Source organism: Diabrotica undecimpunctata, chromosome 6, assembly GCF_040954645.1.
Source record: "Diabrotica undecimpunctata isolate CICGRU chromosome 6, icDiaUnde3, whole genome shotgun sequence".
NCBI lineage: Eukaryota > Metazoa > Arthropoda > Insecta > Coleoptera > Chrysomelidae > Diabrotica > Diabrotica undecimpunctata.
The window spans coordinates 130268503-130286880 of NC_092808.1; the positions used below are offsets into that span (position 1 = coordinate 130268503).

Sequence of the window (18378 nt, forward strand, 5' to 3'; positions counted from 1 at the left end):
AATTATTTCCTCTTCTATTTTATGTAGCTACATTTTCTTTTAAAATTATTGTCAATTTTACTTTATATTATTTCGCGTATTGATTCTTAATTTAGTTACATAATCTTTAAATAAAGAATTTTATTCTAAATTAATCCTAAATTATAACTAAATTTTGTTTATTATTATTTTCGTTTACTCTACTTTCACATCCTTTATATATAAATATATATTTTTCTTATATACTTGAAGGAAACTTAATTTTATATAAGAATTACATACTTTATAATAAAATAAATAAATATTTTACTGTTTTTGAAACAATTTTTTTATTGTATTTTTAAATGTCAACCAACGTCAAATTATAGCAACAGAAGAAGAGATAAATAAATACACCCAATTTATTAAACCAAAACAAATGTTCACTATATTTTTATTCAACTAAGGTTTTTTCACAAATTAATGCCTGATCCGGTGGCAGTATACCAATATATGAAATATATTAAGATCAGCAGTGAATTTTACTAATTTGTTTTAATTTACATATTTCATAATTTGAAATCAAAGTGAAAACAATGTACCGAGACAATGAAGATTTTGAAGAACACAATAGACAAATTCTCTTTCAAGGCACAGCTGCTCTGGAAAGAACTGGTGAAAGTCTGGCAAGATCAACACAAATAGCAATTGAAACAGAGGCTGTTGGAACTGAAGTAATTTCTGAATTAGATTCACAACGGGAAGCTTTATTGAGAACGAGAAATAGACTAGGGGACGCAAATGAAGAATTAAGGAATGCTAAAAGCACTTTGAAGGCAATGGGACGAAATGTTTTATATAATAAGTTAATTCTCATTTTAATTATAATATTGGAAATACTCATATTGGCAGCCATATGCTTTATAAGGTTTATAAAATGATAAATTATAAGTAAAATAGATAAGTTACAAATTATAAACAATCTACTTTTTGTATTGCATATTAAAAACACTTGATTTTATAATTATTTAGACATGTCCCCTGGAATAACTTAGATTTTATATTTATTTAGACCATGTTCCTTAAAAAAACATTGAAAAATGTATATGTCTATAGTTTTATCAATGATTAACTGTTTTAAAAAACTGAAAACTTACCTGACCTACAACATTTAAGAAATCAGTTAAGGTTTTGTGTGCCTAAGATCTTAATTTAGTTTAATTCTAATTTTTGGTTGTAGTTTTTTAATGTACCTTACGTTTTGTAGATGTTGATATTATTCTTTTGTAAAAATGGTATATGTGTAAATAAATTAACAAATAAAATATGTTATATTGGCGCTAACTTATGACCATTCTAACTAATTTTCCGTTATTGAAAATACCATTTTAGTTAGTATTCTAATAACTTTAGGTGCTTTTTATCCTATATCAGCTTCAAAGCCGGCCACTCACAATACTGCGGTGTCATTCGACAAAATCGTCGATGATATCAATTCTGCAGTACTGCATCATAGAAATCAGTATATCTGTGGTAAAATTGTAACGATTTTGTTGGATGCTCGGTCACAGACGATCAAAATGTTTGTCAATTAGTCGAATTTGATAAGATTGAATGACATCACAGTATCATGAGTGACCGGCCTAAGTTGTTGCTAATGATTAATTTGGCAATTACAAATATAGATTCTGTGTTCTGGCAAAAATTATAAAGTCCAAAAATTACTTTATTCCCAGGATAGATGTGAACTGCACACAAACTAGGGGAGTGATGTAGAATTTGTTTGTGGTTTAAATTACAGTATTGCCATGGCTTATATAAATATTGAATTATTTCTTCAAAATAATGACTGTATAATGAGTTGCTTTTAATTATTTAAAATTTGTAAATTTTAACATTGGACAATGGACATTTAACATTGTTACTTTGTATTGTGATGGTTTGAAACTAATTACACTTACCTGAGTATGGTAATCTCCATCATCTACCATATACAAGAATATAACTATAAAAAGGGCAGACTTATAATAAAAAGTAGAATTTGGAATTAAATAAAATCCTCATCGCTATCATCAGTGTTGGTGTCTGAGAATATACACTATCTTCACCTAAATTAATATATAGCATTACTATAGCATCAAAAATGGCTCCTTCGAAATGAAATCATCTTCAGTCATTTTTCTTCGTCTACAATTTTTTCCACTCTTCTACAGATAATATTTCAAAGACGCATCTGATATGGTAGGAACCTTAATATATAATGTCCAATATATCTGGAATAAATATCCAGTTTTACATATTTGAGTTTAGATGATGTAATGGCACTTGTCTGTTCTGAGAATATCAGCAGGAAAAGTAATATTTCTAACTTTTTTAATCATTTAATAATGTTTCTTCTAAGCAATGTTTGTGACAATTCATATAATCATGATTATCACTCAATTTTGTTTAGGACTTCCATCTCACATAAGATCCACCAACAAAATCTACTTTTCTAAATTGTTTAATCTATCTTAAATACTGAAATTGTAGGAGTCTTATATCATGTTTTTCCATTATTTCAATTATTTGCCTTTTTTTCCAATGCAAACTGTCAACCTTGACCATCATGTCACAAGAAACCATAGAGCAAAGCTTTTGAAATTAATAATATAATAATCAGTGTATTATTTTACTCATTTGGTACGAAAGCTTGCCACATAAAAGATTTGTCTTTGTGTAAAGTTTCCATTTAATTTTCTTCTATACCTTCTAGTTTTTTTTAATATGCTTCTTTCATTGTAACATTGCATTTTATTCACTGATAAAACAATGAATGATTTATTTCTATCCTAAAATAACTAAACTTTTCTAAGCTAAAGTTTTACTCAGCAGTATTTTTTAGTTCCTATGAGACATTGACTATTTACACTAAAGTTACTATGTACATTACCACACTATGCTCTGCTTTTGTGATATAACCATTGCACTAACTCTTTGTGTTTAATTCTTCTGAGTTGTCTTGTTTGGTCAAGTAGCTGGAATGCCTTGAAATTAACATTATTAATCCCTAGGCCTTTTGTGGATGTTAAAACATCACATAGTACCTTGTTCTGGAAATATTGGATTACTTTCTCTGGCATAACCCCTTGGTTGTATAATTCCAAACATGCTTGAACCAAATAAGCAACCAACACATTTTTTTATATCAAGCTCTTGGCCTGTTGCCCAGATATTTTACAGTATTCTCATGCTTAACCTAAACATTAATTTTTTAACTGCGATATACTGTCTCCTTTAATGAAATTTTTATGAAATAATTTGATTTCGTTTAGCTTGATTTTTAGTAGAACTGAAATAATTGCCAGATCATTAGCAAATATGGTAGTAATATCTAATTTAATTCAGTAATAAATATGGTGTATAAGATGTGTAACTAGTCCAAGGAAACTGGCTCTAATATGTCTCATCATTCAGAAGCATTTGTTTAATATGTATGATTCTAGGAGAAGACATTACTGTTATGGTAGGTATAGTGTTGTTTATATATTAATCCTTAACCACATCTTGTCAAAAGCTTTAGCCACATCCAAGGAGATGGTAGTGCAAACCTTTTTCCTTTCAGTGTCTTTAGATTCTGTTAGTAATACTGTGCATTTCGTCAATACTAGATTGAGTTTCTCCACAACAAATTGTTATGATGGAATTAGATTTCTTTTGGCTTCAGCATTTTTAGGAGCATTTTGTTATTGCACAATTACTTTTTTTTATTAGAGTTTTGAATTCTAGGACAATATGTTGTAGTGTAATTGTATATTTGAGTAGCTGCATGTATACAGGGTGTTTCATGACGAGCTTACACTATCTATATATACTACAAGCTGTGACAAACCTAAAGAAAATATTTTGACACACTTGCCACTTCCAGTTATATTGGAAGTGAACAACTTTTGTTATTTTAATTAGAACACTCTGTATATTATTGCATTTTTAATAGAGACAAACTTTTCAAAGTTAATATCTCATCCATTTACAATCATAATCTCTTGAAAATCTTTGCACACAAAGGGTAGGTAATGTTCTTTCAGGAATTTACATTGAAATCAAATATCTAAGTACAGGCTGTTCACAAATTATACGCCATTTATTTAAACTGAACTACACTAAGTCAATAACTTTGAAATCAAATACCCTGTATTTTATAATTTTAATGAAAAAAGAAATCAATTAGTAGGCTGGTATAAAGATGTCATAATTATCATTATTTGTGATTATTGGCACTTTTACAAGAAAGTGTAGAATTAAACAATGAAGATCGTGTAAGTTTTCTTTAAATATATTGAGATATCTTTGACCCAAAAAAAAATAGTTTAAGTTACCATCATAAAAGTGGAGAGCTACAACCTGTTTGTCTTTGATCACACAAAAGACATTGAACTCCCATCACTCCTGAAAACTACATACTCTTGTTAAATGTTGACCTATTCCCCTCTAGTAATCTGAATTGTGCCTGTTTCATTCCATTTTTTGTAAATTTTGATTCGCCACACCATATATTATTCAAAAATTTATTATTTTCTTGACATTATTTTATCTTTACAAATGCTATTCTTTTATTATAGTGGGTTTCCTTTAAACTTTGAAATGTGGTGTAAGAATAGGGATGCAATTTTTGTTTTTTTTTAATTCGCTGAACAACATAATGAAACCTTGGGATAAGCAGCATAGTGACCAAGAACATTAATTATATGATCCTTTTTATAAAAAATCCGCTTGGCTGTTACCTTTTTTTTGAAAACAATCAAAATGTGTTAACTTTTTAAGTAATCTCTTATCAGTGTAATGGGTTGTTTGTGGTCGATCTGGATATCTTTTAGCAGATAAAGCACATGTTCTAGTAATAACTTTGTCACAATACCTTTTTACACTACTTATATTATCTTCCAGAACCTACAAATGCTTGACTTTTATTTCTTCTACTAATTGAGTCTTAAATTACTTTATGCCAATCAAAAATTATATTTGGAATATAAACAAACTACAAACAATTCTGTCTGTAATATAAATAAAACTAATATTATTATTTCACGATTAAAATATTAAAAAAATACTTATGTTACTGATTCATCACAAAATGATTTATTATTCAATAGAAAGTCAACCAATATTCAATCTTTTTCAATCCTAATAGTGTTTTTATTATCTTACAAATAGTGTTTCCTTATTGCAATTAATATTCCCAGCAATAAGAATGCCAATGACAATCATTTGATTGGTAGTTAAAATTTAGGACAAATTCATAAGTTCATTTTATTTTGTTTCATACAATAGGAAATCAAACCTAAGGTGAAACTCAAGCAGACAATGTAACAAAATGGCTTTAGTTGAGATCTTCTGTGTAATATAGTTTAAAGATTCAGATAATGAGTAGTATATTGAATACACCCAAATTTAATAAATAATTTATTCACATTCTTTCAGATACTCTAGATGCAACATTTCTTAATTGTCCATAAACTTTAGAAGGAGGTGAACCTAAAATTAGATTACATACTGCTCTTCTTGCCAGAGCTATATTTTGAAAGCTACCTAAAATGTGAATTTTGCTATCTGCTAATACTATTCTAGTTTTTGTAACATTTTCAATTGTGAATTTAGTTCTTCCCCCTTTTCCAGCAAGTCTTCCTATAGCTCTAGACTGATGGTCTCCCTTTAATGTTTTGACATCCTTAATTTCAAAGGTTTCTACAAATAGATCATCTAGACGAATTAAGGCAAGGGCATCTTCAACTTCAAAACCATAAACAAATGCCTAAAAATAAATGTTATGTAAATATTTCAGCACCACTACTTTTTACAACTCAATATAAAACAACTAATAGTAAATTCCTGACACATTGACTTTAAAAACCTAAACGAGATACTAAAATCATAGATACTTGGAGTATGTAGTAGAGAAACATATATTTTGCTGAAAGTTCAAGAATTTGGAACACATGAGACCAATTAATAAATTGAATTGAAATAATTTTACAAATCTAGTAAATATTAAGTTTTACTAAAATAAATAATTACTTAATAAAAAGGAAAAGACAGTTAAGCTTTTATTTCACATACAGGGAGCTTGCGCATCCGTTTATACGTATTTCGGCCCAATAGGCCTCATCAGAACGGCTTTCGCAAACACTCTCTCTGAACGTGAAATAAATCTTTTCTGTCTTAGGAAGCAACTCTAATATGGCTTCGTATAGATGCAATGTAGCGACATCTGATAATAAAATTACTTAATATTAATTGCATAAACTTACTTTGACGAAATCTGCAGCTTTTTGTAAATTAGCAATATCTGGGGTTTCTTTACATGCCCTAATTTCTACGTTTCTGGTTTTTAAATTAAATCTAATTTGGAGTTGCAAGTGCTCAACTACAGGTGTGAATATTTTTAACCAATTTTCTTTTAATGGTGAGTATCGATGTGATGGTACAGCTACTTTTCTCATGTCATCTTTGGTTTCGGAAAATGATTTGGATCTTGCTTTTTTCGTTCTTGGTGCTCTTACTTTGTTGGTTCCTTCTATACCATTGACAATTTCCACTTCCATGTCTTCACTAGTGGACACTCCTCGTTTTTGAGCCTTTTTTGGCTCAAAATTGTCTATGTCAATATTTATTTCAGCCATTTTAATGAGTAATGGGCTAATTAGGGTGATAAACTTTAAAATATTGTATATTTACATGTGTTCACAATTTAACCCCAAAATAAAGGAACCTGTCACGTGTCACTTGTAGCTTATCATTATTTTCTTCTTCTTCTATTAATATGAAGGCGTTATAGTACCTACTGGCTGCAAGCTATTAGATGCAAGAGAGATTTTACATAATAAAATACAAGACGAATATATGCAATACTATACACACATCTTATAGAAATGTTGCCTATTTTGTGTAGTCGTAGGGTGCTTAAAAATTATTATTTCTGAATTTTTAGGACAATATGTTTTTACTCGATATATAAATATGGTTTAATAATTTAGTAAATTACTAAGAAGATAAAACCAAGACATTAATTTTAAAATAACAATATCTAATCTTCAGAATTCAGTAGTGTTCAGGTTTATAGAAAAACTATGTGAAATACCTTCTCATGGGGTAAGTGAACAAATTATGACAAATTAATGCATGAAAAACACAATTTTTAAGCTCAAATAATTACGATAATACAAGAACAGGTATTTCAGTCAATAACATTTCAAAATGCGATTTTCTTGATTTGCTTATCATTCATTCATTCATTCTGCATAATGTGTCCGAAGTGTTGTGGCTTTCGAGATTTGATGGTGGTCCGTGGTCAGTCCCTCTTGGTACTTCTTCATTCTTTTGAGGATCTCCTTATTTGTGACTTGGTCAGTCCACGGGATCTTGAGCATTTCCTGATATAGCCACATTTGGAATGCTTTCAATCTTCTACACATATATTCGTTTAAGATCCATGATTCAACGCCGTAAACAAGGACGGAAGAGACGTAGCCGCACAGCATTCTTATCTTATTTCCTGGTTGTTGGTGGATAAATCTGAATTATTATATTAATAAATTACAGTTAATACTCAGAGCTATTATAACATTTATTTAATCGTATTTTTAGAGCGAATATCTTGCCAATTAATAAAGTTGGCGCACGCTTTTTCAATTCTACTTTTCATTCAGTATTTGGTATTTGTTATTTGCGAATATATTTCCGTTACTTTCTCCACTCTGGAGAGCATGATATTAATATCATTGGCATAGGCGGCAAGTTGAATTAATTTTTTCGATAAGAGACTGGTTCTTTAGACATTCACCTTTCTTATGACATTAAAAAACCGTACTGAACATAGTCGGAGACAACCCATCGCCTTGTTTTAGCCCTTTGGCTATTTGAAAGTTTTCAGTAGGTTCATTATGTACTCATTGTTGATCGGATGTATTTGGAGGGGAATTTGAAGCTTTCTATGATATTGTATTTATGATTTAGCTCATTTTATCGACTGATAGACATTTTTTAAAGTCTTATTTGCCTCATAACCCCATTTGAAATAAGAGAATATATTACGAACTTCAGTGATATGTCCCCAAGATTTATTTGAAATTTATTTTACGTTCAAGAGCAGATCGACTGTCGACCTTCGTCGCCGGAAGCTTCTTTAATATTTCCCAATAATATTTTCATTCCAAGTTGGAAAGACTTTGTAAGTTGAGCATAATTGTTTCCGCGATAATTTTCACATTTAACTCGTACCTTTTTTGTTGGATGGGCAAATGATCCCAGTTTTCCAAATCGCCAGTAGTTTTCTTTTCATAATAAATCTTCATTACCAGTTCCTTCATTTGTATTGGTAGTTGTGCTCCGTTTAATTTGATCAATTTGGAAATCGTCGATTCCTGGTGTCTTGATGTTTATTTAAATTTTATTTTGTTCCTAATAGAACTTGGAAATCAGTTTTTTTAAACTGGTAATACTTCTATTCATTCGATAATTATATGTTTTTCTTAATTTCTACACAAACTCGTTCCATGTATTGAATATATAATCTATATAGGTATTTTTTGCCTGAGTTGTCGATGAAAAGTCTGTTCTATCCGAGGCTTACCTAAACTTTAATAACGTTCTGAAACTGTTTTCTTGTGGCATGTCCAAGTTAAATACTATGTTTATATGGGAATAAGCCACAATTGATTGTAATGACAATTACATTTTACCTAAAAATTTGACGTTTCGATTTCCACTCCGGCTGAAAAGAGTGAGGGTGAATGTTTTACCTCATGGAAATTTAAAACTCTGATTATTCTGTGTTCGGTGTTATTGATATGTGCTGTAAACGTTTGTATACGTGTAGAGTGTTCCTGTTTAGTGAACGTGTATTGTGTGTTGCATATGTATTGTGTATGATAGAGAATGATGTGTATATAGGGTTTCTTATTCCGCTATTGTTGGTATATTCTTGTTGGTGACTTCTTCTTTTATTATTGACAACGAAAGCCTGCTACATTCTGCTGAAAAAAGTTTGTAGAAGAAATGGGTTACACTGCATTCGACAACACCTCCTACGAAGCAGTTACAAGGGCTATTCATCTAAAAGGAATAGAGGAAACACGCTGCAGATAGATAGACCGCATGCTGAGGAGCCATGCGATATTAGTAACGTTACAGGGGGATATAATATCAGCACAGGAAGACAGAGGCTGTCCACAGGGGAAGTTCTGTCTCTTTTCTTGTGGAATTTGCTTATGGATGAGGTGATAGCTAAACTCAGCAATGACACATATCATTTCCTGGGCTATACGGATGACCTAATCTGATACACTGGCCTAAAACTGTAGAAGGATCGTATGTATGATTGTATGAAAATTTCTATTTATTTGCTAGAATATACCTCTGTATTTAAAGCAGAGATTTATGCCATCTTTCATAGTTCAAGATAAATTAACATGAGGGCTTTCTCACTAAAGCGGGTGAATATATGCGCAGCAAGGGGTCAAGCAGCCAAGGAGCCTCTTAGAAACCTCCTTATTAAATCAAGGCTAATATGGGTATGTCGGAAAGAACTACACATACTTACAGAAGATAACAGTGTTACACTGGTATGGGTTCCTGTCACCAGAGAATACAAGGCAATGAAGGAGCTGATAAACTTGCCAGAAGAGAACTGTACTAGACAGATTATGTCGTGGTTTATCAGGGCCTTCGATGTAATGACCTAAGCAATACTTTTTGATTTTGTAATGGAAATCGAACTCACATCATTTATTGGCAAAAAGTTGAATACACTCACATCTGAGCTATACCTAGCCGCTTCATAAACGTTGATCAAAACAATGAATTTCCCATGGATAGGAATGTTAAATTGTAGGTATGTATTTAGTAACTTATTTACGTTATTATATGGAGTAGAGGCGTGTATATTTTCTGAAGCTTCTTTAAGAAAGATATATCGTGTGACTAATGTAGAGGTCCTACGTAGACCATAACAAAGAGCGCAAATTATAATATTTTGGTCATGTTATGAAAAATAAACAGATATATGACTTGTTGCAACTCATTCGTTAGGGCAAGGCATTTAAAAATAGAGGACCAAGAAGAAGAATATCTTAGCTTCAAAACCTGAAAAAGTGGTTTAATACGTTTACAACCATATTATTCTGAATAGCTGCAAGTAAAGTTAAGAAAGCCTTGCTGATGGACAAAAATTCCGAAGTGAGAGGCACTGCAAGAAGATGAAAGTTTAGTACCTCAGTAGACTTCTGGGTTTTCAAGCAGAACAACCTAAAAAATATGAAAGTTTTGAAATGTGGTGCTACCGTCTGTTACTAAAGATGGGTTGTTGATCAACTCACCAATACGGAAGTGATATATTTATTTATTTACGGATATACCATTTTTACAAAAATATGACATCAACCCGTACAATTCATAAGTTGCGTTAAAAAAAACAAACTAAAATTAAACTAAATTAAATTGGTAAGTTAACTTATTAGGTAATCATACTCAAAATCTTAACTGATTTCTTAAATGTTGTTGTAGGTATTCCCAATAACTCCAAACTATTGCTGTGCTCATTAGCAGTTCTTAGAATTCTTGTTAAGCGTTAAGACTTTTCCTGGAGCAGATGTCCCCTCAGACCATAACCTCATTGTCTCAAAAATGAAACTAAGGGTAAAAAAGATAATAAAATCCAAAAGTTCTAAGGTGAATACTCAATTACTCAACATAAATGAAATCCGTGTTGAGGCTTCAACTCGTATCAATCAAGAAATGAAGAAATTAACATCAGAAATGAAAAACACTGAGAATGTAAACATTATGTGGAGCAAAATCAAAGATTCTGTTATAAAAACACAGAAAGAAACTCTACAAAAGAAAATAGAAAGCCGAAAACCTTGGATGACTCAAGAAATACTGGAAATCATGGAACAAAGTAGAAAATATAGAAACAAAAACTCAAATAAGTACAGAGAAAAACATAAATAATAAGGAACAAAATATAAGGAAAAGTGTATGTTGGAAACATTCATCAAAGTGAAAGAATTGCAGAAAAAGCATGATCATTATAATTTACATAAAAAAGTGAAAGAATTATCTGGAAAATCACGAACAAATACACCTAACCGATTAATTGACAAAAACAATAAACCTATTATTAACCCAATTGAAATAAAACACGTATGGACTAAATATATTGAAGATCTTTTCAAGGACACAAGAACAGAACCAACACAAATTGATAACGAGGAAGCTCCAATAATATTAAAATCTGAAGTCCAACACGCAATAAACAACTCAAAATCTGGCAGAGCCCCTGGGCCACATGACGTTCATATCGAGCTGATTAAACTTATAGACGAAGACAATTTAAGTGCAATAACTATACTCTTTAACAACATATACAAATCTGGTGAGATACCTACAGAATGGCTGCTATCAACCTGTGTTCCGCTACCAAAAACCAAGAACCAAAAACACTGTAATGACTATAGATTAATCAGCTTAATGTCACACTTATTACAAACATTTTTAAAGATTATACATGCAAGAATATTCAGAAAGTGCGAAGCGGATATGAGTAATAGACAGTTTGGCTTTCGTAACGGCTTCGGAACAGTGGAAGCTCTGTATAGTTTCACAACTCTTGACCAAAAATGTCGAGACCAACAAAAATATCTTTTCGTTGCGTTCACAGACTATGAGAAAGTTTTCGACAAAGTTAAACATAAAATTCTCATGGAATGTCTAAAGAGAAAAGGACTCGACAAAAATGACATTAACATAGTGAGAAATCTCTATTGGAACCAACAGGCTGTGGTAACATTAGATGGAAATAGCACGGATGCACAACAGATAAGTAGAGGCGTGAGACAGGGCTGTGTACTTTCATTATTACTATTTAATATACATTCCGAAGAGTTATTTACGCAAGCACTTGAAAACTGTACAGAAGGGATCAAGATAAATGGTGAAAATATAAATAACATCCGTTATGCTGACGATACAGTCATTATCTTGGGAACAGTTTGGTTTAACAATAAACATAAAGAAAACAAATACCATGATTATCAGTAAGACTTAATCAGAAAACTGGAAGCTTTTGAGATGTGGCTTTTTAGGAGAATGTTGAAAATACCATGGACCGATTATATTACGAACGAAATGGTGTTGCACAGAATGGGAAGAGACAGAGAACTTTTGACCACCATTAAAAGGCGAAAAACAGCATATTCGGGGCACATACTTAGAAATGATAAGTACGAGTTGTTGCAGCTGATTATGTAGGGTAAAATCGAAAGAAAAAGGGGTCCTGGTAGACGACAAATATCATGACTGAAAAAAATTCGCGAGTGGACCGGGTTAAACACACAGACGCTCTTAAGAAAAGCAGAAGATAGAGACGAATTTGTAATGGTTATAGCCAACCTTCATTAGTGGAGACGGCACTAGAAGAAGAAGAATTCTTGTAATGGGTTCATTTTGACCATAGTTTGTAGTATGAAACAGAATGTTGAAAAAGTATTACGAGTTTATCTAGTATTAACATTAAAACTTCTTAAACTAAGTAACTCTGGATCTTCAACATATCCATTCATAATCTTATGAAGGGAACATACAAATGCTTCAAACTTCCTATGAAGTAGTGGCGAGATATTAAGTATTGAACGTATATGATCATGTGTGTATTGCTTTCTAATAAAACCTGTAAGCACACACCCTGAAAAATTTATTTTGAACTCTCTCTCTCATCATCGTAGATGTCACTATTATATGAAGGAGACCAAATGAGAGAACCATAGTCCAAAACCGATCGAACTAAACTAAAGTATAACATTTTTAAAGTTTGTACTGAAAAATTATTTTAATTTCTAAAAATAAATCCCATCATGTTTATAAATTTAGTTGAAGTTTCATTAATATGATATTTAAAAGTTAATCTAGAATCAAAGTTTATACCCAAATCTTTGATATTATTATGTGCCTCTAAAGGTACATTATTTATACAATAACAATCATTTACCAACTCCCTTTATCTACCAAAAGTAATTTTAAAACATATTTAAGTATAGCATATTTACCTCACACTAACTAGCTAAGCATTTAAGATCATTTTTTAACACAGAGGCATCAACTAGGTTATTAACTATTTGAAATATTTTAAGGTCGTCAGCAAAAGCAAACATTAGAAAGTTACTACTTTTAATGACTGATGATATATCATTAACATATATTAAGTAGGAGAGGCCCAATATGAGACCCCTGAGGAACTACTGAGGAACTCCTGAGGTCACACATACTCGCTGAGATAAAAAATTTTCATATTTTAGATACTCACACATACCAGACACATAACTTCTTATCCTCTTAAGTATTTTACCCCCAAATCCATAGCCTTGTAATTTAGCAATAAGCAGATCATGGTTAACTCTATCGACGGCTTTAGAGAAGTCTGTGTAGATAGCGTCAACCTGACTCTTATGTTCAACTGAATTAGTAATAAAATTAGTATACAATATTAAGTTCGTGCATGTAGACTTACCTTTAGAAAAGCCATGTTGTTGAACACCAATTAAATGTTTATAATCCTTTGTTAACAAATTATTTACAAGACAATCAAATAGAGTGGGTAATACTTATTGGTTACAAACAGCCCTATAATTTTTAATATCATTTATAGTACCGGATTTGAAATTAAATAACTAGTTTTCCAAAAGCAGGAAATATACCAGTATAAATAGTGGATATGTTTTACAAGAGTAAAAATGTAATGCTTGAGTACATAAACTGGCAAACAATCTGGCCCAAGCGATAATTTCCAAGGCATCTTTAAAACACTATCAATTATGTCACAGAGTTTAATATTATAATTATTAACATTGACACTCTGTTGATACTTAAAAATTGGAATATGATTAATTATTAGAATATGTAGTTGAGAAAAAATTACCAAATAAATATAAAGATAGAAAGCTCGAATATTTAGAATGCTTTATGAGTATCTAACTACTATTTTTATAACCATAAAGTGATATTTGGGAACCATAAATAAGGTCAAGATAGCCTTGATGATTTTCAATCACCGGTAGAAGAGTCAAATAAGAAGAAAAATCTTAATTTTCTATTTTACAGATGTTATTCGTGTAGTTGTTTTTGATATCGTCATTTCTACCTTTTTTTTTATAGGTTTTTAAACCGTGCGCATTATTATAATCTTATTTCTAATTTCTATTTTGGTCTTCGAATAAATACTTGATTGTTTCAATCATGAATCACTCAAAATTTACCTACTGATATATTTGCTTAATTAATTTGATCTTTTTCTAAAAGCATTATATTCATTATTCGCTTTATTATTATGTTTTCTATCATGATCTTCAATTTTTGTTATTTATATGAAATTGGATTGCTTATGAAATTTATTAATTAAATATTCTAAAATAATATTATGATTGGAGAATCCTAGTTATTGAGGGTAACAAATACGCCATAAAATGACCAACACAGTTCATTGAATTAGTATAACTACAAAATCAAACAGTGACATTCAGATTCTTGATGCTGAAATAATTTTCCACCTCACCCAATTCTTTCAATTATCATGACTCATAAATACTATAAGCAGTTTCTGTATAGTTACAAATAGCTGCCCAATTTGCGGTTTGAAACGCGTACACAGTTTTACTGTGACGCGTAGATTACTTTTTTCAAATAATTATCTGAACCAATTTATCGAACAGTTCGGAATATGCTTAGGAAATAAATAATGGTGTACTATCAGCTTTGAATGTGTGGTTAGTCTATGTGGTGTAGGGGATGAATGACATGCGTTAGGTGGGAATTTCCATATAATCCTGTAAGAGTAGTCTATTGTATTTTGCTAAAGAGATTAAATAAATAAATTGGCTTAATATTTACTTTTTGGATAAGTGATGAGATCTTTATTCTCGGTAGGGGCCAGTGTTGTACTTGTATTGAAGTACATTATTTTTCGTGTTTGCTCATCTATCCTATGACTGTATTTATTTTATGAAATATTCGTAGAAATCTTTTATATTACACTAGGAGAAAAATTTTACATAAAAATATTTTATTAAATCGAATGTCCCATCAATGTAGATTTAGAGCGAAACATGCCTCATCGAATAAGTCCACTGGGTTATAAAAAAATGATATAAATCCTTTAAAGATCAAGACTACTCTGCTCTGCTGCCTTTTTAGACATCTCCCAAGCGTTCGACAAAGTTTGTCACGATGGACTATTATAAAAAATCAGAAAAAGCTTACCGAACAACATTTTCCCTATCCTCCTACCTTTAAAATAGATACTTTCAAGTAAGGTATCAAGACAAAACCACGACTCTACAACCACTAACAAAAATATAACCATTGCAACATATTTAGATGATACCGCTGTCACGGCATCTCACAGAGATCCCGTTATTACTTCTCCAATCTTGCAGACTCACTTAGATGTTATTTCCTCTTGGATAAAAACCTGGCGAATTAAAGCAAATGAAACTAAATCTATCCATGTCACCTACACCCTACGAAGAGGTGCCTGTTCAACTGTGGCATTAAATGGTCAGTTCCTGCAGTAAAAAAGAAGTTGCAAAATATCTGGCAATCCATCTGGATGATTAACTTAAAAGACACATATATTTGCCAAGAGAAAGCAACTGGGCTTAAAACTTAGCAAATTGTACTGGATGTTGGGTCGTAAATCACAATTAAAGCTACCAGTAAACTGCTAATTTATAAAGTCGTTCTAAAACCGATTTGGAGCTACAGAATTCAATTGTGAGGAAGACAGCATCGCACTCAAATATCAAAATCCTATAATAATTTAAGTACAAAGTACTTATAATTATCGAAAACGCTCTATGGTACGTAACTAACAGTGTTATTGCTCGTGATCTTAAAATGAAATCTATCAAAGAAGGAAGATCTTATTTCTATTGGGAAAAAGCATGACCAACACATAGAAAATCATCCTAACGCATTGGCTCAACCCATAACCCATTGGTCACTTGTGTATGATCTTGTCGAAATCAATATAGATTTTTCTCACGCCAAAAGCCATCCTTTTGTTCTAACGAATTAACAAAATGTTGTTGCTTCAGAAAAAAGTATACAGCGTTTTATATTTGGATTTCTTCCGACCAAATTTGCAATCGTTTTACAAATCTTCAGTTCTCTGTCGCTGTCATCTACCTACAGCTCTTGAATGATATTGACCTTAAGAAGATACCATATACCGATAGCGGATACCGGCAGGAAAAAAATTCGCTAAGGAAAAAAATTAAGACTTTAAGATTGAAAACTGGTTAATGGAAAATCTAAAGATGGATGAGGATAGATAAATTCTAGTCTTCTTGATCATCCACAAGGTCTCATACAAAATATTAAGGGCTGCTTATTTTAAAGTATATTATTGACTAGATGTAAGGTATCCTTCATGACGACCAGACAAAATCAGAATCCTGCAAGCAAAATCTTAAGAGTAGTAAGGCTTACTTATGCTATAAGGTTCAACGTAGCTTTGATACAAAAATCCTGGGTGTACTGAGGCCAAATAAGATCTTATCGGCCATTGGTGGAGAGATTATCCCTTTCGGACCTACCGTACAGTGTTGTACTAAATTTGAACGTCCACATTTGGAAATTTTGTTATTGTAGGACTTTTAATCCCAACTTACACTTAAGATTAGACATAATACATGTTGGATGAAATCTAAACTGTTATATATGACCAAATAACTGAAATTATCGACAAATTACCATCTCGCAAATGCAGCCCCACTGAAACCACTCTGGTTGAAACTATTCTTTGTTCATAATATAAGTTACTTTATTTATATACAAGCATTATATTCTGAAAGTTTAAGTGGGTTAAAAGGACTAGTTTTGAAAAAATCCAAGATTAAAGTGAAAAAACTATTTTCGGAATTCATAATTTTTGTTAGTCATAACAAAAACATTGTTTATCGAATCTTTCTTTGTTTTAGCTTAATATTTATAGGTACGTCCCTGCTTCGAAAATCTTACATTTTGCCTTTGATCAAACTTCACTATGACATTTACATATTATTACTATAAAACCGGGACAATTTGCATATTTAAATAAGATATCTGCGAGTTAACTACCCTTCAAATTGGTATCAAATTTACTTCATAGATACCGTTATCATTGGTCATTATTTCAGTGGGTCTATTCTGAGTATCGATCTGTTAATTGGGGTAAGGATGTGCACAAATTCATAATGTTGCCATTTCTTTTCCGAATTAATTTATAGATGTAAATATGCTAGAATATAAATCTTTTTTATTACTTTTTAAGAAATAGTGAATACATATTGTATGCATCTAGCAAAAAGACAGAAGAGGAAACGTAAAGGAAGTGCCATTTTGAGAGGCCACATTAAACAAGAAAAGAGAGTCTCTTTCCCTGTTTAAGAAATAAAAATTTAGTTGGGTCATGTTATTGTTTGTCCCAACTGTCACATGAAAGCTTATTTATATTGAAGTTTTTTAACAATTGTGTCACATTTTAGACTATTATATACTGAAAATATACCTGTAAATACTACAAATAAATCTATTGAGACTTACTTAGTATGGCCAAATACTCCAGCACGAAAAGGCAAGAAGCAAACTCAAAAGCTTCCATTTGTTCTAATCTTATTCAGATAAAAGAAATATAGAAAAAGAAAAAATGGAAAGAGATTTAGACGAGGAGCGTAAAAAAGAACAGAGAAAACTCGAAAGAAAGAAAAAACAAATTATCAAAGAAAACCAAAGGCAAATAAAAAGCTCGGATAATAAAAACATTAGCTAAATCTTTAAATAAGTCTGAAGAGGAAAGAAGACAATCCACAGAAATGACCTCAACAAAACTAAAAAAAGATGTAAAAGTTCACTTTCCGATTGCAAAATATCAAGAAAAGTCAAAAAAGTGTTAACACCTCTACACCAGGAAAGTAGAAGTAACAATATTGAGGTTTTTGATCCTCGACTACCTGAATTTGTTAAAGTTTCTACACCAGAATTTCATTCTCACACAAATCATCAAGCCCTGTAAATAACCAAAATACTATTGATATTTTCAAGCATTCACCTACACCAGAAGCGAATTTAAGATTATCTCCAAAAATATTTCTCGCCCACACTAAATCTCCAAGCCCTGAAAATTATACTAAAACGAAAATTACTTGATGACAATATAAAACAGTCCTCAACAAAAATTACAATTCTGTCTGATAATTTATTATCAAATATTGCTTCACACTTCGAAAATCGTAACTCGATATCAAACATTCTTTTTCGCTTTAAAAATTCAAACTGGGTATCAAACATTTCATCTTCTTCTTCTTCTTCTTTTGGCATCATAAACCTGGATGGGTCTTTGCCTGTCTGACTTGG

General features: G+C 31.2%; 2 protein-coding genes across 2 annotated transcripts; one reads left to right on the top strand and one right to left on the bottom strand.

Moving 5' to 3' along the window:
• The first annotated feature begins 345 nt into the window (after positions 1-345).
• Vti1b (Vesicle transport through interaction with t-SNAREs 1b) lies at positions 346-1302 on the top strand. The gene has a single exon (XM_072533801.1). It carries the CDS (start codon positions 555-557, stop codon positions 897-899), a length of 345 nt encoding a protein of 114 aa, XP_072389902.1. The 5' UTR covers positions 346-554; the 3' UTR covers positions 900-1302.
• Positions 1303-5387: 4085 nt separating this feature from the next.
• Positions 5388-6720, bottom strand: l(1)G0004 (RNA-binding protein pno1). The gene is made up of 2 exons (XM_072535404.1): positions 6246-6720; positions 5388-5749 (listed from the first exon to the last, which is right to left on the bottom strand). Exons 1-2 carry the CDS (start codon positions 6615-6617, stop codon positions 5405-5407), a joined length of 717 nt encoding a protein of 238 aa, XP_072391505.1. The 5' UTR covers positions 6618-6720; the 3' UTR covers positions 5388-5404.
• Between the last annotated feature and the right edge of the window lie 11658 nt (positions 6721-18378).

Excerpts from the sequence above, each read along its gene's own strand:
- Vti1b (XM_072533801.1), top strand. The coding sequence starts at position 555 with ATGTACCGAGACAATGAAGATTTTGAAGAACACAATAGACAAATTCTC.